The sequence below is a fragment of the Teleopsis dalmanni genome, chromosome 2 (genome assembly GCF_002237135.1).
Source record: "Teleopsis dalmanni isolate 2A chromosome 2, ASM223713v2, whole genome shotgun sequence".
Taxonomy (NCBI): domain Eukaryota; kingdom Metazoa; phylum Arthropoda; class Insecta; order Diptera; family Diopsidae; genus Teleopsis; species Teleopsis dalmanni.
The window spans coordinates 183,800,075-183,820,038 of record NC_051847.1 but is presented as its reverse complement, the minus strand read 5'-3'; the positions used below and the strand labels follow the sequence as shown (position 1 = coordinate 183,820,038).

The 19,964-nt window shown below is 28.6% G+C and overlaps 3 protein-coding genes across 6 annotated transcripts in view; 2 read left to right on the top strand and 1 right to left on the bottom strand.

Moving 5' to 3' along the window:
- The window catches only part of LOC119673903 (putative uncharacterized protein DDB_G0282499), a 51,957-nt gene that overhangs the window by 28,664 nt on the left and 3,329 nt on the right, over positions 1-19,964 (bottom strand). For both annotated transcript variants that reach the window (XM_038085007.1, XM_038085008.1), the window contains exon 2: positions 11,544-12,097. In XM_038085007.1, the coding sequence (XP_037940935.1) occupies positions 11,544-11,760 (217 nt within the window). In that variant the 5' untranslated portion in view covers positions 11,761-12,097. The remainder of the gene's footprint in view (positions 1-11,543; positions 12,098-19,964) is intronic.
- Positions 1,140-2,240, top strand: LOC119673905. 2 transcript variants are annotated; one of them, XM_038085013.1, is made up of 3 exons: positions 1,152-1,229; positions 1,295-1,501; positions 1,574-2,240. In XM_038085013.1, the coding sequence occupies exons 1-3, from the start codon at positions 1,191-1,193 to the stop codon at positions 1,946-1,948; spliced, it is 621 nt and encodes a 206-aa protein (XP_037940941.1). In that variant the 5' UTR covers positions 1,152-1,190; the 3' UTR covers positions 1,949-2,240. The 2 variants fall into 2 exon arrangements, with proteins under 2 accessions (XP_037940940.1, XP_037940941.1); XM_038085012.1 differs by having other exon boundaries at positions 1,140-1,501.
- Positions 2,872-7,551, top strand: LOC119673904. 2 transcript variants are annotated; one of them, XM_038085010.1, is made up of 5 exons: positions 2,872-3,523; positions 3,692-4,050; positions 4,107-4,334; positions 4,414-4,605; positions 7,099-7,551. In XM_038085010.1, exons 2-5 carry the CDS (start codon positions 3,697-3,699, stop codon positions 7,495-7,497), a joined length of 1,173 nt encoding a protein of 390 aa, XP_037940938.1. In that variant the 5' UTR covers positions 2,872-3,523; positions 3,692-3,696; the 3' UTR covers positions 7,498-7,551. The 2 variants fall into 2 exon arrangements, with proteins under 2 accessions (XP_037940938.1, XP_037940939.1); XM_038085011.1 differs by lacking the exon at positions 4,414-4,605 and having other exon boundaries at positions 2,874-3,523.

Below are 19,964 nucleotides of genomic sequence, written 5' to 3'. Positions count from 1 at the left end.
TTTAATTAGAAAATAATATAGCAAAATATAAATAATTAATAAAAATAACAAATAATAACAAAAATAATCAAAGAAAATAAATAATAATAAAACAAAATAATAATAAAAAAATATAATAATAAAAAAAATACTTATAAGAATATATAATAATAAAAAAATATAATAATAAAATATGTAATAATAAAAAAGTATAATAAAAAAATATAATAATAAAATAAATAATAATAAAAAAATATAATAATAAAAAAAATAATAATAAAAATATATAATAATAAAAAAATATAATAATAAAAAAATATATTAATAAAAAAATATAAAATAACAACAAAATATCTACTCATAAAATAATAAATAAAAAAGTTCTAATCTTTTTTATTTATTTACCTTTACTTCTTAGAAAATATTAAACTTCTAAGCAAAGCAAAAATCCAAAAACTGTTCAGAAACAAAAACAACAATTCACGTGACTTCCCTCCCTCGCCCTTACATCTAATATACAATAATGCTTACTTTCAATTGCTATGAACGCTAGCTGAATCAACCACAAATTGCTTGCAAATATACTGGGTGTTGTAATTGAACTCAACGTTTTTATTAAATTAGTGCTATTTCAAGCAGCGATTGTGTGCAAACACACAAACACATATATATTTACGTCAAGCTTTCTGACCTTCTCGTTGTGCTGAATGTATTTGCAGCGCAACTACATTTTTCCTCTTCTAAGTTATCGTGCTATCGCTTTCCTCAACCAATGCATGTTGGTATACATACGCCTGCTTGAGCAAGCAATCAATTCAGTCGAGAACACTTATTCGTTTAACACGTGTGCGGACTGATAAACAGATTTTTTTTGTTTTAAAAGACTTTTGTGTTATTTTTAAATTTTTCAGTTAGTTTAATTATTATAAACATTAAAAATTTGTGTTATTCGAATAAAAAATCTACAAATTATTATAAGAATATACTTCAACTGCATTTATAATTTCATTGCATTATTTATTTTGTACTAAAATGCAAAAACACAAAAGAGATTAATTAAAGAAATTAATTATTTATTATTTGTTGTTGTGGCACTTTACTTTTGAAATTAAAAAAAAAATAATAAATATTACATGTTTTTGTAATATGAAGAAAAAATAGAAAAAAAAAAATGGAAAAGAAAGAAAAAGATTTTATATTAGAATTTCTGGATGTTTATCGCAGTCTTCCGGCATTATGGGATGCCAATTGTAACGATTATAAAAATTTAAATATTAAAAATGCTCAATATGACAAATTATTATTAAAATATCAGGAAAAATATCCAAAAGCAACTAAAAGGTGTCTATCGAAGAAAATTAGTATTTTACGTATAAACTACAGACGTGAAGTGAGGCGTAGAAGAGAATTGGAAAAAAGCGGCAAAAAAGTAGATGATTCTGAAGGACATTTGTATTACTTCAATAAATTGGATTTTATTAGAAATATTAAACCTCCTTGCTATGCGAATAGTACCAATAAAGTAAGTACATACCACACATTCTATTCAATAATATTTATATTTCTTTACTATGAAATTACTATCACTTTTAAGCATAATCGCATACATCGCATACGACAGTTCCCACAACAACCAACAGACCCTAAAGAAAAGATGGATTTAATGGAAAAAAAACATAAAATGATTTTAGCTTTAAAAGCACACTTGAGTAAATCTTCAAATGATAATCTCAATAAAACTTCTGACACCTTATATAGATTGTCTATTGATAACTTAAATGAATCTTCAAATGATTATTTGAGCTTTAGTGCAGACAGTAAAAGAGAACCAATTACTGTTTTAAATGAATCATCGAGTGATTGCTTGGATTTTATTAGAGATGATAAAGCGGAATCATTTCATAATTCAAATGAAACATCGAGTGATTATTTGGATTTTACTATAGATATTAAAGAAGAACCGATATAACAGTAAATTGCTTTGATTTTACTAGAGATGATAAAGTGAAATCATTTCATAATTCAAATAAAACATCTAGTGATTATTTGGATTTTACTATAGATATTGAAGAAGAACCGATATAACAGTAAATTGCTTGGATTTTACTAGAGATGATAAAGGGAAATCATTTCATAATTCAAATAAAACATCTAGTGATTATTTTGATTTTACTATAGATATTGAAGAAGAACCGATATAACAGTTTATAGTCCAGTTATGAAGAAATGAAGCATTTTAAAATTTATTGTAAGTGAGAACATGCGTGTAAAACAAAATAATTTATAAACATATTATGTGTATATATGTATTTGGACAATCCATTCATTTTAAAAAGAATTTTTTATTTTTTTTATATGTTTGTATAATTTACATAATTTGTTTACTCTAAAGTGATAAAATATGGAATGAAAAACTATAACTGCATTTTAATTTTGCAGAAAAACGGGGACTTATAGTTAATGAGTGTCGAACTAAATTAGTTTTAAGAATAATGTACATATGTATATAACTTTATTAATGTGAAGATTAAATTCAAACGATAAAGAGAATTTATTTGTTTGAATAGAAATAAAATAAAAAAATCAAACTATATAAAATCAATATTTTTCTTTAGAAAATAAAAAAAAAATTTCTAAATCATTTAAATTTCTACTAGTTTCATTTACTTAAATTAGTAAATTAGATATTGTAAACGTTCTTATTGCGAAATCTCAGGTTCATCTTAGGTAGTTTTAATTTTTTTGCACGATTTTGTTTTACCAGGCACGCCGGTTTTTTTTTTTTGTAATAACAGAAATTATAGACTACTTATTCATATATCCATTAATAACAAAAATAGCAACAATGCATTTAAACTATTCTACTTAATATTTATATAGGATACGAATTAAACATTTTCACTGCACTTACGCATGCAGTCAGTGCTGAACTGAGCTCATTTATATGTATATACAATACATTATAATTAATAAAACTCAATAATAATATGGGATAAGTTTTCGTGGAATATTTCTGTTCTCGACAATCCATAATAGGCACTACTGACTTCGTTACCACTAAAACGTTTAAAAATACAAAGAATAAAATGCATAAACAGCTGGGAAACAACGAACAAATACACTATTAAGTATTAACGTTTTACAACACTATTAATATGTGTTGAACTGAAATGAACGCTGCCTGAATCAACCACCACAATCATATATGAATATTTTTAGTTGCAAACCTATTAACCTGCTGGAATCAACATAAATATTTTTTCATGTGTTAATATGTGTTAATACACACACACATAAATGTATTTAATACAAAATGTAGCATCAAGCCTTTTGACCTTCAATAATATGCTGAATACATTTAACTACATTTTTCTCCTTCTAAGATTGCATACTGTCGTCTTCCTCAATCAATATACGCTGGTGTACATACGCCTGCTTGAGCAAGCAAGCAATCAGTTCAGCTGAGAGTTTATTCGTTAAACACGTGTACGGACTGCCAAAAATTCTTATTTTGTAGAATTTTGAAAAAGTGTAGAATTTTTCAGTAAGTATTGGTTTTCTTTCTATACAATTTATTGTTCAAATTTGTTATAAGAATAATTATAAATAGTAGACATATACATATGTATGTATTTTAATATAATTAAGAATTTCATCTACTAAAAATAATGAACATATAAATCAATAATTGATGTTTTTTTTTAATATCTAGATAGAATGATGTATACGGAACAAACAGATTTTATAATAGAACTACTGAATGTCTATCGCAGTTTGCCGGCATTGTGGGATGTAAATAGCAAGGACTACAAGACGTTAAGCGTTAAAAATGCTCAATATGATAGGCTTTTATTAAAATTCCAAGAAAAATATCCAAACGCCACTAAAAAGTGTTTATCAAAGAAAATTAATATTTTACGGACGAATTATAGGCGTGAAGTGAAACGTATGAGAGAACTGGAAAAAAGCGGTAAAAAAGTAGACTTTACGAGAGCAAATTTGTATTACTTTAATGCAATGGATTTCCTCAGAGACGTTAAGCCTTTATGTAGTGATAACTGTATCAATGCAGTGAGTACATTCTATTTTATAATGTTTATATTTTATGATTATATGAAATATTTTAGGACCAACGCATGTGTAAACAACAACCGCAAGAAACTGTAAATATTACAGAATATAATTTAGCGCCCAAAAAAATTAAATTGTTGACTCCCACAAAATCGTACTTAAATAAATCCTTAAATAATGACTTAAGTAATTCACTCATTGAAAATTTCAATGAATCGTCGATTGATGATGCGGAATTTATAACAGATGACACACCTTCAGGTTATGCAGGTAGTATCAATGAAGTAAGTATTGATACTATTTTATAATATATTTGTTTTATTATAATTTGCTTTTATTTACTCCTCACATATCTGTAAACAGCAAACGCCACAACTAGAGGATTCTAAAGTTAATATTAATTTCAATAATAAAAATATTGAATTGATTACTGATATAAAATCTGATTTAAGTAAGTTGTCAAATGATAATTTAAATAACTTGCCTATTGATGACTTAACCGAATCATCGTTCGATGACAGGGAATTTCTTCTGTGCACAGATAGTATAAATGAGGTATAAGTAAACTCTACACTATATAGTAGTAGTAGTAGTATTTCTTTTATTAAATTTAGGTTATATTTACATTTACAAAATTAACATTTTCAATAATTTATAATATACTAGCTGACCCGACGAACGTTGTTTCCCCTTGCAATTAATTTTCCTGGCTCAGCTGAGTTATAATATTTGTTGTTATTCAACTTAACCTTTAGCATTTTAATACGAAAATTATTTTGAATTGATTTTTTCTTTTGAACTACAAAAAGTCCACATGCATTACTTATGTTACAAATATTTTCAAATCCTTATAAGCACTACATTTTAAATGAAAAAAGAATATCAATGGATATTGCAAAGCGTCGTAAGAGCGATAACTGTCATCAATCGTATGCAATGTGTTATCTCTGCGTTGTATTCATATATCTTGACGTTCAAATGCGTCGCCAACCATAACAACTGCAACTTCATTAATAGTCGGTGCATTATATCGGCCCGCATGCTGCCCAGATGGTACTTTGTCTGCTTTTATGACGATTGTATAGTTGTCGTTTAGCAGTCGGTTTGAAACGGTATTGAACAACTGGACCAACTGGTTGTGATTTTTTAAAAACGGTTCTAAAATACCCACAATTTCTTGCTCCTCCATCTGCTCGATATGGTTGTACTGGCAACGTGCGTTTATTTGCTACTTCTCATCACCCATGAAGTAGATTTGCAGAAATTTGGGATCGTTATTGGGCATCGGCATTAAAGAACCAATTTGGTGATACACTTAGCCCTGAATCTTAAATGTTGATTGAAAATTGCGGCCATTCTAATTCTGAACGATTTTTGTTGTTCCAAATGATGTCATTTGAAAGCACGAATTGAATTTGCGAATTTTACGAAAAAACAATTTAGATTGAGATGTAGCTCCAGCCAATAGTGCTTTCATTGGTTCTGGCGGCGAATTCAATGGTGGCAATACAACTTTTCCAGATGCGCAGCAGAAACCTGCCGATTCCCCTTTGTATTTGAGTGCATGACAGTGTTGGCACTGTTTGTTCATAGCACCGATTACAATTCGTGAATGTGACGAATAGTCGATAACCGACTCATATTCAAACGCAAGGTGATGAAATGATGAACGTGTCAATGCCCGATTCATCCGAACCACCTTGCAAGGAATCTATTGCTAACGCGGCCTTCGTCAAGATTAAGCAGAAAAGATGTACCAACGCACTGATTCCTTTTTCTATCTTTATACATTTACTTATTATCAACCTTATTTAAACTTTAATTTACTTCAATTTAATATACTTTTTTTTTTCTTTTTCGTTTATTTTTTATTTTATTTTATTTATTTCTTTATTCTTTGCTTTTCATGAAATAACTTTAACTTTAATTATTATCAATTAACTGCATTTATAATTGTCAGTTCATTTGTTTGCTTTAGTTTTTTTAAGATTTGAATACTTATTGTAAATCTTCTTATAAAAGAGATTCAATAAATAAAATAGATATTTAAAAAAAAAAAAAAATGCCCGATACACTTGCAAACGCTGTTGTTCACGTGTTCTGAATATGTCGGTGACTCGTGGACGGGCCAGTCTTTGTCTCAATGCATTAGCTCGAAGGCGTTATTTGCGTTGCTCTTGACTTTCATTAACACGTGTGATTGTATCCTGGTTTCTTACATTCTCATTGTTTTCTGCCGATCTATTTAACCGACGGTTCTGGAGTAATTGTGAATTCCGAGTCGCTCGACCAATATTTTCTCCTTGTCCACGAAGACGTGGCATTGTTTTTTGTATGTTATTTATATCTTTATATATATAATTTTTCTTTTTTGTGTGTGTTCAAGTGAATTCAAGGATGGTTTAGATTCACAATTTGGTCCATTTATATTAGACATTTAAAAGTTATTCATTCTTACTTTGATTTGTTTAAAAAGTTTAAACTCTAAAATGAATCGTTCAACTATCCTGTGGAATTTTTGAATTCGCTGGATTTACCAGGAATACCACCACATAACTTAAGATTAAAAATTGGCTCCCCTATAATTATACTGCGGAATTTAAATGCATTTAAGCTATGCAATTTTACGATTCATTTTAGAGATTTTAAACTTTTTAAACAAATCAAAGTAAGCATGGATAAATTTTAAATTTCTAATATAAATGTATATGGATACCAAAAAATAAAAAATTAATTAAAAAGACGTTATCCAGTGGGCCAAATTGTGAATCTAAACCTTATTTGAATCCACTTGAACACACACAAAAAATTTCATCAAAATCGGTTCAGCCGTTTAGGAGGAGTTCACTGTCAACACACGTACAGAAGAAATATATATATAAGATAAAACATAAATATTATAAATAATTATAAGAAAACTAATAAGAAAAACCTAACTTCATTTACATAATATCTAATTTTATCCTTATACGATTATGGCATTTGCCGTCAATCGGGCTCTACACTATATATAATTTCTTTGTTTTTTTATTTATTTAATTACTTCAGCATGCAAAAACCTATAAACAGCAATCGTATAAAACAACTAGCTATAGTAGTACGACTGAAAAAATTAAAAAACAAAGTGAACCGATTTCTCCAACAGCAACGCATTTTAATAAATCCTCAAGTGATATTAATTCAAAAATTGCAGAAGTCTGGGCTCACGAATTATCCGATATGGAAGAAAGACAAAAATTATTAGCAAAAAAATTAATAAACGATATCATATTCAATGGGCATATGGGTCTATTAAATTATAATACTTTTTTATCCAATCTCAACAGTATTTTATCACCAACAAGTTCACTTTCTTCGATTTATGAGGAGACTCGGCGTAACTCGGGACAAAAATCGGTACAAAAAAGAAAGTGCGCCAGCAATTACCGCTATCACAAATATAAATAGATCAAATGTATATAATGTTAGACCTTTTAAAATTTACTTTAAAATAAATTATTGTTATCCACTTCTCATGTATAAAGTATAAAATAAATTTATACAAAAATAATGCTTTGTTTTTTTTTAATTACGTGAAACACATATACCATATAGGCATATAAGTTATGCAAAGTATATACAACATATAAGAAACCTACTCTTTATATATGTATAAGTCGAGAACATAAACTGTTAACTGCGTTTTATTGTATTTCTAGCAAAATGTCGGGAATTATTATATACAGTTCCTCTCCAAATGATTTTCGTTCTGTTGCGTCGCCAACTACTTTGAGCGACGGACCGAAAATTATCTATAGCGAAACTATATTAGAATGCCACCAGCTATATTTCAACGTTGCTTAACATTGTTTATCATGCAGCTGCTTTGAGTATTCATAACTAACATTAATTAAATTAAATTATAATTAAATTTTGAACTTTAAACATTAACATGCTTTTGATTTGTTATTTGCATCATCTCTTTATTTAACATGGTTCTGGGCCCCAATATTTTCATTTTAATGCGGTTCATAAACCTTTACATTTTTTGCTTGATTTGCCAGTTACTCAGTCGTGTTTCTTGAACAATAAAATAATATTATATTTTGACATCTGTTAGGAAAATGGGCTTTCGTTAGAATTTTACATATTATGGAAATTTATAAAGACGACACGCGCCTATTCTACTTTGCTCGGTAACAATGAACAATCATCATTAATAGAGGAATGATGTTTCTTAGGGAGCAGAAAGAATTATCCGAATCGTAAAACAATGTGTTTTTTGAACTTTACAGTGTGTATTATAAATAGCATTACCATCAACAGGAACGTTGTTTCACAAGTAGGAAAAAAGAGGTTCTGACTCATAGTAAAAACTGGTGGTATTAAGTCTTTTACTGTTTACTATTTATTTAAGTTTTATCGATGTTTATGTGTAATTGTTGCGATTGTCAGAACGCCTAATTCACTTAGCATAGGGTCTTCATTGTGTCAATAACATATTATCCACATAATTCAAGTCTTGCAGATGCTGATCGACTCTGCATAACAATCCGAAATAATAGTTCCAAGAAAATAATAAGGACTCTCCTCCTACTATTTGTTGTAATATAACATGTCCAACTCTAAATCTTTTATATACTCTTTTAGTCAATGTTGACCGCCTTCGCATAATAATCCTTTATTCATCCAAGCAAATAATAGGAAATCTCCTCCTAATATTTGTTATATTATATGTAACATAACTGTATTATAACCTATTAAAAACAACTCTCAACTCTGTTTAACACCGATTAATATTAAAAAGTTTTGATTGTTTGACAACACTTGCTATACAGTCCGTATATTGACTCCTGATGAGCTGCATAATTTTTTTCTGGGACCACTTCTGTCTTTAAAACCCTCCATATAGCGATCAATAGCATCAGCGAACCCAAATTAACGAGTTGAGTTGTACTCGTTGCATTACTCAACTTAGGCATTTAAGCGGATAAGAAAGGCCGCTATTTTGACACAACCCTCATTATTAACATCAAATAAAGTCTGCTTTAAATCTTAACACATTGCGATTAATTACAATGCAATCACTTTCACATGTCTATATATAGTTTAATGTTTATGTTAAAACAGGTAGGAAATAGGAAAGTTACCCTGAACTTTAATAATCTTTCCATTAAAATGAATCCATATCAGCTAAACTACAGCTTTAACAAAAAGGTAAACATTCAATGTAAGTTCAGGAAATATTTTCAATACTTTTATTCACATTAGCTGAACTGCACCAAATATTTTTGTAAACAATTTGTAGTTGTTGTTTGTTGGCTATTACAAGCAATTAAAATATGTTGCAAAATGTATCTCAAACATGCAAGAGAGTTGCAACACTTGTCTCAACACTTAAAACGGCAAATTTAACAGCACATAACAGCAGAAAAATAAAAACTAAAAAATAAAAACTAAATACAGCTAAAACATCTCAATAAATTGTTGACTTAATTTGCTGTTAAATCGCTGAAAAAAGAAACGGCTTAATCCCCTTTCTAAACCTTTACTTTAAAAGTTTTGTTAACTCATTTCGGTATGAACGAAACTGTTGCGTGCAGCTCTCTTAAACGGAACAAGTTAACATCGTTTAATTTCTTTTAGTTTCGATTTTGCTTTTTAACGGTTTAAAAAAATTAAAAACGATTAATCAAACTTATGGCATAAACAGGAAGAAGCTAATGCGTTTTTATTTAGAATTAATTTGTTGCATCCACCGTAAGCTTATTTGTTGGAGAAATGCTCATTCGAATAGACAATAACGAATTATAAATTATAAAAGATATGTAATTCCAAAGACAATGGAAAAAACAACAAAAAAAAATTAATTTATAGTACACCTCTTAAGGCCAATGTTAGATTAAACATATGGGACACATAGTCTGAGACCGAAGATCCTCTTCTGGTACAATGATGATTTTAAAACTAAACAAGAAGTTGGTGCATCAAGTCATTGACTTCAACACCAATATATGTCTTGCGGTGCCTACTACTTTTAAGCAGTTGGTCCCTATCATTGAGGTGTACTCGTTTGATTAAATTTCCCTAGGGATAACATCCGTATGTATATACAAATAGGTATTTATAATAGCAAGAGAAGTAATAGTTACAAATTCTATTTGTAAATATCACAAGTAGAGCTTGGGGTATCACTCCTGTTGGAGTGATAAATTAGGTACTCTAAATTCCTGATTTCATTTAACTATTTTTTTTTGAAAACTTGACTTGAGGTTCTTTTTAGTCTGCGTTTACCAACGCTAATCGTTGGTAAAACAAAACGGGTCATTACTTGAGCTCAAGTTATTTTTGATGTACAAGGCCGTCACTCCAACCTTATCTTACAGAGTAATTACACCATCCTCGCTATATCTGGAAAAATATTTAAGGATCGGATTTCGGCCACTAATGAAAATGTGTAGGTGTAGAATTTTGAAAGATGCCTAATTTTAGCAGTAGACAAATATATAAAATTTTATTCCGAAATAATATTATTATATTATATAAATTATTTTATTATATATATAGAGCTTCTTCAATCAATAAATTGATCTGTAAAAGATCGGTGGTGAAATTGGAATTTAAGGTTTATTCCGATATAATAAAAAAAGTTTATTATAGCAAGCTTTCTCAATCAATAAACTGATTTATAAAAGATCGGTGGAGAAATTGGAATGTATTCCGATATAATAAAAAAAAGTTTATTATAGGAAGCTTCCTCAATCAATAAATTGTTCTATAAGAGATCGGTGGAGAAATCCGAATTTGCGGTTTATTCTGATATAATAAAAAAAAGTTTATTATAGGAAGCTTCCTCAATCAATAAATTGTTCTATAAGAGATCGGTGAAGAAATCCGAATTTGAGGTTTATTCTGATATAATAAAACAGTTTATTATAAAAAGCTTTTGCGAGCAATAAACTGAACTATAAAAGATCGGCTGAGTAGTCAAAATTTGATATTTTATTTTTTATTTTATATTTATTTTGGTATTATTTAAAAAAATTTTGATGGAAATTTTCTCGTTCAAACAATTGATCTATCGGTTGATCGTTTGAGAAATCTGAGGTTTACTCCGATATAATAAAAAAAGTCTATTATAGGCAACTTTCTCGGTCAATAAATTGGTCTATAAAAGATCGATTGAAAAATTTAAATTTGAGATTTATTCCGATATAGTAAAAAAAATTTAGTATGGGAACCTTTATTGACCGAGCCAATAAATTGACCTATAAACTATCGGTTAAGAAATTTGAATTTGATGTTATAATGCTACAAATGATCTTCATTTTTATAACTTTGCATTTAGGTTTATGAAAAATATACCTTTTTTTATGATAAAGCTGTTTTAAGAATATTTTTGAAGGATAAAATTAAAACAGTATAACTATAACTATTTGAGAAATATATAGTATATACTTTTACTATGTCCATTAGAAACTTTTATTATGTATAATAAAAAATTTATGACTTACTCTTTGGATGGATATTTGCAGCACTGCCGTTGTTAGTAAATCTGTTATTATTTTGTTTATTGTTGGCATTTTTACTATTGCCATTGCTAACATTTACTCCGTTAAGTACGCCTTCGTCGATAGTTCCATTGTTACCGATACTGCCTCCACTGAATTCGCCAACGGCGGCATTGGCCGGATTTGTGTTTGTGTGCAAATCAACTTGTGACGTTGTCATTTTAGTGTAGAAAAGCAACAAATATCGTTACAAATTAGTATTTTTTTAAAGCTTCAGATAAACACAAAAAACTAGTTTGGGATTTAATATTTTTTTTCACGAGTGCTTATAGCCCAAGATGTATTTTTATTAATTTATCTCCAGCGAATTCTATTTGTATCTGTAACTATTTTCACTGTGTTGGACGGCTAAAATCAACAAATGAAAATATCACAGAATTAATGTTGTTTTCGCATATAGCCTATAATCTGCTAAGCAGTATTTTATAATTTAATTCATTAAAAATTATAATTTTTCTTTTTAATTGGGACGGCATTCGAAGTCTCAGCATGGTAATCTGCAAAGAAAAAATTTCAAAAAATATGAATTAATCATACAACGTAAACAAAGAAATATTGTTTATATATTTAAATAATTAAATTAAATTAATTTAATTACAACTTTTTAACTTTCTTTTTGAATTGAAAGCTTTGTTTAAGTGCATTTCATTATTCTATGATATACGTACTTTGCAAATGGAGAGATATTTTTATCTCTTTATGTTACTTTTGTTGTGAAGTTGTTAAGGTAATTAGGCGTAAAGCCCACCTGTTCTTCTATAAATATTCGAAGAAATTTAATGTTTACATTTGTGTAAACAAGAAGGAAATTACTTTGTTGATGGCATGTAAACAAACTTAAGACTTTCCCAGCATTTAAAATGTTAAAGTAGTGCAATAGCCAAGTGTGTTGTCTGATATAAACATACTAGGAGGTAATTTATTAATTGGATTACAAAAGCTTTTACAAAAATTACAAAAACATTTAAAATTGCTCAAAGAATAATCTGAAAGTGTAGTTTACTGACAGATAAAAGTATCAGAAGAAACCACTACTAAAATACCCGTACATGCAATTAATAAATAAGACTTGAATAAGCCATAATCTGATACATAATCTTTTCATTTACTTTAGAGTCTTCCTGTATATTGACCTTTTGGTTTAATTTTAACTTCCATAAAAGTTTAACTATTTAACTACATACTAAAAAGAGCATAATTTCAGTAAACAAACTATTAAAAAGTCACAAAATAATTAACAGAGTTCAAAGTCTTAATAAATCAAAACTGAACTCTATTTTGTTTGAATATATATATATAGTTTATAATATATAGTTTCACCAAAGTTTATAGAACAAAATTTTACGCTAACAATTGAACAAATTATGAAAATGCATAGTAAAAACGACATATATATAATTTTAACCCTAAAACATTGAAGCAGGTGTATCGATAAAAATTATTATTGTTTAATTCACCCCACCTTTTCGCATAAACAGGTTTTAAACCTAAATAAAAAAGAAGAATTTACCCTTTCTATTATTGCCTCTATATTATACTATATGTAGCATTGTGGTTGTGTAATTATACTACCCTTCCAATTAAAAAAATTATTTGCGAAAGGAAATACATATGGCTGCGATAGTATATAATTTTGCAACACTACCGGCACCTGACAACCTGATCTCAATTGCAATGAATTTGGCTAACTATTGTAATCCAATGTCAACCGGTCGGGTACGACTTGGCTGGAAGCTCTAAGCTCCTACAGACGCAGATCTAGTCAAACTAAATGTTATCTACCAAAAAATCTGCAACAAAGGCCCTTTCTTGCGAGCTCCTATTTCCTCATATAATATTTTTATCACTATATCTGCTTTATTCCAAATCACATACAGTTCATGGTTGCACCAACTTCAAAATCATTTTTCCTCACATATTGGGAAAGGAGATTGTCATATATGAACAAATCTCAATATAACTTTTCTCTCGAGTTTGATTAAGAGGTCAGCGTACTTTTTCCTAAGTAGCTAAATATCGTAGCCATAAATAAGTACTAGTAACAAAGGAAAGGAAGAACTGAAAAGTCTATTTAGATTGTTTAAGAATCTTAAGTCAGAATTGATTTTTTTTAACAAACCTTCATACTAGTAATATATTAGAAAGACATATTGTAAAACGTCTAGTTGATATCTCAAGCTAAATTTTTTCAAATCTCTTTTTGGCAGAAAAACATAGAAAACTCACTCCCGTTTCGTTAATTTTTATAAGTAAACCAACGTGTTAAAGTTGGTAATACTACGTTCAACTTTTGAATGGGTCAGCGTGCCCAAGCCAATAACACTACATACATTTTTCTTATATCTTTATAGGTCAACCATAGTGTCGATAACGTTACCTACAGCTTTTTAGTAGGTCAGCGTGACTAAGTCGATAACACTGCGTATATGTTTCATATATCTTTCTAGATCCACCGTAGTGTGCTAAGTAGGTAACACTGCTGATTTCTAACTTTCTTTTCTTTCCACAAAACAATTGTGTTTCAGAATTAGGAAAAACAAATAGTTTTTGTAACACTCCCGTACAACCGTAAGCTAACCCATCTATCAACGACTGTGAGTTCCAAGAACTGCCAGATCCTGTAGTCACTCGTCAATCAAGTCGACCAAGTGCCGTTTTCACCATTCCCTAAAGGGATTTTACAAGCAGATTTCAACAACATCATCGACTGTCAAAAGGTTCCTTGCAAGTTTTTTTTTTATTTTATTAATATGTCTTTATGTCTTTATTGAATCACTTTAAAGCCTAATAATAACTCTTAGAATCTTAAAAACTAATAATATTATATTAAAAAATAATTTTATATATACAAAGTACACCGAATTATAAAATGCATTGTAGGTAAATTATTTTATGGGGCCTCTGAATAAGTAGCTAGGGCTTATTTAACAGATATCACGGCGCATAAGTTGAATTAAATAGGAAAATCATTAGGATTTCTTGAAAGTGGAACCTATATATACATACAATGAATTATAAAACAAGTTGTAAATTATTTTATGGGGCCTCTAAATAAGTAGTTAGGGTTTATTTAACATATATCACGGTGCATAAGTTGAATTAAATAGGATAATCTTTAGTGTTGCTTGCAAGTGGAACCTACATATACATACAATAAATTATAAATTATTTAAAGAGGCCTCTGAATAAGAAGCTAGGGCTTATTTAATTGAAATCACGGTGCATAAATTGAATTAAATAGGATAATCTTTAGGGTTCCTTGGAAGTAGAACCTATATATACATACAATGAATTATAAAACAAGTTATAATAATTTTATGGGGCCTCTGTATACGTAGCTAGGACTTATTTACAAGATATTACGGCGCATAAGTTGAATTAAATAGGAAAATCATTAGGATTTCTTGAAAGTGGAACCTATATATACATACAATGAATTATAAAACAAGTTGTAAATTATTTTATGGGGCCTCTAAATAAGTAGTTAGGGTTTATTTAACATATATCACGGTGCATAAGTTGAATTAAATAGGATAATCTTTAGTGTTGCTTGCAAGTGGAACCTACATATACATACAATAAATTATAAATTATTTAAAGAGGCCTCTGAATAAGAAGCTAGGGCTTATTTAATTGAAATCACGGTGCATAAATTGAATTAAATAGGATAATCTTTAGGGTTCCTTGGAAGTAGAACCTATATATACATACAATGAATTATAAAACAAGTTATAATAATTTTATGGGGCCTCTGTATACGTAGCTAGGACTTATTTACAAGATATTACGGCGCATAAGTTGAATTAAATAGGAAAATCATTAGGATTTCTTGAAAGTGGAACCTATATATACATACAATGAATTATAAAACAAGTTGTAAATTATTTTATGGGGCCTCTAAATAAGTAGTTAGGGTTTATTTAGCATATATCACGGTGCATAAGTTGAATTAAATAGGATAATCTTTAGTGTTGCTTGCAAGTGGAACCTACATATACATACAATAAATTATAAATTATTTAAAGAGGCCTCTGAATAAGAAGCTAGGGCTTATTTAATTGAAATCACGGTGCATAAATTGAATTAAATAGGATAATCTTTAGGGTTCCTTGGAAGTAGAACCTATATATACATACAATGAATTATAAAACAAGTTATAATAATTTTATGGGGCCTCTGTATACGTAGCTAGGACTTATTTACAAGATATTACGGCGCATAAGTTGAATTAAATAGGATAATCTCTAGGGTTCCTTGCAAGTGGAACATAAATTTTTGTTAAATTTAATTTTGTAGATCAAGTTGTTAGATAAACGAAAAATAATAAATTTTCACTAATTAAAAATTGTTTAATCTCTCTTCAAACTATATATAACTTAACATTTTCAATTGAAATCAATAAAAACGTTCACAGTAATTAAATGTTTTTTTTGGTAATAAAAGTTTAATACTGTGAAACCTTTTTTTATATTTTCCTTTTCAAATAAACCAGAATTGGTAATAAAATTGTTTTTTTATGAATGCAATTGTTAAGCTTTATTGCTTCAAATTACAAGTCAATAACAACTTTTGGTATATAACAAACAAAAAAAAAAGAGTCTAAGACGAATTGGTTTAAGTACATACATTTTATGTCTTTTCATTTCTTTTTTTTATTTTTTTAAACAATATGTGTAATCCGTAAATAAAAATGCACTCCAAAGTTTTACCCATGGCTCAGTATGGAATTTAAAAATTGTTTTATTTAATGTAAACCACACGAAGAATGCAACAAAAGTAAAGAATTGTGCGACTCACATTGGAAAAATGTCTACGCAAGCTGAAAATATCAACAAAAATTAAAATAAGTACAAAAAAAAAAAAATAAACAGTAAGGCACAGAAAAATGTATCTAGTTTTTATGTCAACTGAACCTATGCACAAGACATGACAGTAGAAAAAAAACAAACTGTAGATACATCGACGTCTGCATTCTTCAGCGGATTTTTGTGCCGCACGTAGAAGTACGAAACTATATCTCATGGGAAAGAAACATGTCAGACTTAAAACTGCAAAATATTGTTATTGTTGAGTTGAGATTGTTGAAAAAAGAGGTTAAGAAACTGTCGTGACATTATTCAATTTAAGATAAAAATTCGTTTTGGTTTTGGTTATCGTGTGGCGGAGCAGATTCAAATTCGAATGACTTGAGCCTATGACTTGAGAAAAATTTCGTCATTTTTAGGTCATGCAAAAATTTCGCTACCAACACTTAAAGTACATACTTATATTGGGATTGTTTTTCTTGCATGTAATTTTTTTCGTTGATTAAATTTCCCAAGAAGAGTGAAAAACTAGTTTCTCTTATGGTAATACTTTATTGTCCACACTTGTGTAGGTCCAATGCCGAATTTGTGCAAAGCAACTTTTTAAACCAAAACACAAAAAAAACAAAAAATCAAACAAAATAAAATAACAAAACAACTGCGCCAGCACAATTGTTATAGCAAAATTGTATCTCTGAGATACGTGAACTTCAAAGATACGCGACTACTTGACTATTGCGCATAGTTGAAAGTGAATTTCATACACAAAAGTATATATGTTTGTATAAAGAGTTTTTACTTTTCGAGGCGCTTGCTGAGCAGAATAAAAATCAAGTGTAAAAAAAATACTCAGAAAAAAAAAAAGATGCTAATAATGAAATCAAGGCAACTCGGAGCAAACGAAAACAAAAACAAAAACACAATACATTTTAAGAATCCCATAAAATCTCCCACATTTGCATTTATAGTGTAGAAAGTGCTGACGTCTTTCATTAAGTTTGTATATTAAATACCACTTCATCTAATAAAGAAAAATTAATAGCCGAAAAAATAAAGCTCCGTTTGTAGATAAAACTTATTTAAGAGATTAATGTAATTTTTATATTTTTTCTCAATGAAATGTGAGTATATGTTTTCATTTAGATACAGTGATGACCCTGCTATTATAAGGTTTTTTTGTAAACAGTTGCCGTTTCGCTTGTTCAACAGTGCAATCGCACCATTTAGTTATAATTATTATTATTAAATAATAAGCTATGAACGCAAGCCAACCTAAAAGATCTATTATGCGCCTAAAGGCCCAACTAAAACAATTCTAGACTATTTATAAATCTCGTAATTGCTGTGGGCTTAATTTTCTCCTTCTGTCATCCTTATTTTCCAGTGGAGCCTAGGGCTTCCGCGGGCTTAATTTTACCTATTTGATTTGAAACTAAGTTCCATCTACCAAGGCAGTCAACTCCACGTATTGCCTAGGCAGTTGCATAGAACATGTTCTGATGTTCCCTACTCCTCATCACAGAGTCGAGAGGAATCACTTTCTACCGAACCTATATTCTTCACACCTCTTAGTTAGTTTTTTATTGAAATCAAATAAAATTAATATTTTAAGAGATTTTTAAGGATATAGTATGCTTTTGAATACTATATATACTAATATATTACATAGTAATATTGTATATTATATATACATAGTATATATGCTGGAATACTAATATAGTAAGCCAAAATGAAATTTGTTAAAGTCAAATCTCTATTTATTCTCTAATAGAGTATATTAGTATCTTAAAAAAGTTTGGTATCTTAAAAATTGCTTACTTCTTGATATAAGTACTGTCTGCGATGAATCTGTAATGAGGCAGAGTATGTAATGAGGCAGACAATTCCAAATAAAAGTTATATATAAATTCTGGTCTGTAACATTTAAAGTTGACCCCTTATTTTGCTGTAGTAATATATATTGGATTAAGATATCTAATTGAAGTTCGTATAGTTTATATAGGAAGCATGCTATACCATTTGATATAATATTACCTATTACAAATCTTTCTTATTAAAATCTCCTCAATTTTGAATAGCATTTATTATTAAACATAGTGCGTATGTATTCAGTAACGGTGTTAGGGGTGAGCACGGAGTGATGATGCAATAGGGTGACAGAAGTAAAAGGGCGCCAGATACAAAGCCCTATGCTCCACTTAAAAGAGAAGGACAGCAGTAAGTAAGATCAAAATCAAAAAAAAAAAATTTTACGTTGTCTTTTTTCTCCGTATAGCACTAAAACTATAAATAATAGCACTAAAACTATAAATAATAATTATGTTCAAAAATATTATGGCTTAATTTAATACTTTTTTTTAATGAATATAATTTATATTAAATTAAAAATTAATTTAAACAAATTCTGTCGAAAATCTATGTTAAATATTTTGTGTATTAGAAATCGTTTAAGATCGAAGAAAGCCAGACCGTTAAGAGATAATGGCCCTGTGTTTAAAATATATAGAGAATACAAAGCAATAACACTATAAAACAAAATATTTTCTGGTAGATGTTATCCTCTTGGCTACGTCACTGAAAAAAAATTAATACTGTTAAATATAATAGTGCTGAATATAATTTAAGGAATTTATACTTGAGATACTTGATATTTAAAAATATATATAAATCTTTTTTATACAATGTGTGACATTTGGTTTATAATTATATCTGTGATTTTACCCTACTCTATTACCATAATTAAGATTCTTAATTTAATAATAAAACAATCTCAATACAGTTTCAATCTTTAACAAAAACTAACTGACCTATTACTGATATTTTATTTATATATTTCTTGTTTACTTTATAAGCTTAAAATATTTAGTCTTATAAGGCCAGTGATGATGACAACAATATTGTATGAATCAGCAGCAAATGTCAGCACAAAATAAAATGAATTCATATAAAGAATTTATGAGTATATAATATATAGTATATACCTGTAATATTGACATTCTTTAGGTTAAAATTTGGTAAAACCGTAGTCTTATTAGGAATCAATTGCGATTGAAATTTAAGTAGGGTTCAGTTTGAGGCATTATTATGTATAATTTTACGATATTTGTATTAATATTTAAATAACACAACCATTGATAGATATTTAGTAGTTTCCAAAACAGATGTATGATTGATAAAATTCACGGAATTGAAAATAAAATTATTGCCAATATAATTTTTTGGATTATACATCATGGATTATACATTATTTTGTTGATAAATAAAGTTTTGTTAAATTACAATATCTTGAAAATTATATCCTTCAAAAGTTAAAGTTAGAACAGCAGTTCTAATATCTCCGTATTCTGAGAAAGCCTGCTTGATTAATTTTCTTTATGAACGTAAAATTTCAATGGAATTCGGGAACCGTACTTTAACGATATGGGCCATGGTTATACAAAATATTAAATGGTTATCAATCACCATAGCCACCTGTTAGACCCATATAATGCAGACGATTATAAGATCCTCGATCACAACACTTGTTGTTGCGTTCAATGTAAATTAATAAATTGAAAGC

Excerpts from the sequence above, each read along its gene's own strand:
- LOC119673905 (XM_038085012.1), top strand. The coding sequence starts at position 1,151 with ATGGAAAAGAAAGAAAAAGATTTTATATTAGAATTTCTGGATGTTTAT. Across the intron at positions 1,502-1,573 it reads ATGCGAATAGTACCAATAAA|CATAATCGCATACATCGCAT; the intron begins GTAAGTACATAC and ends ATCACTTTTAAG.
- LOC119673904 (XM_038085010.1), top strand. The coding sequence starts at position 3,697 with ATGATGTATACGGAACAAACAGATTTTATAATAGAACTACTGAATGTC. Across the intron at positions 4,335-4,413 it reads ATGCAGGTAGTATCAATGAA|CAAACGCCACAACTAGAGGA; the intron begins GTAAGTATTGAT and ends ATCTGTAAACAG. Across the intron at positions 4,606-7,098 it reads GCACAGATAGTATAAATGAG|CATGCAAAAACCTATAAACA; the intron begins GTATAAGTAAAC and ends TAATTACTTCAG.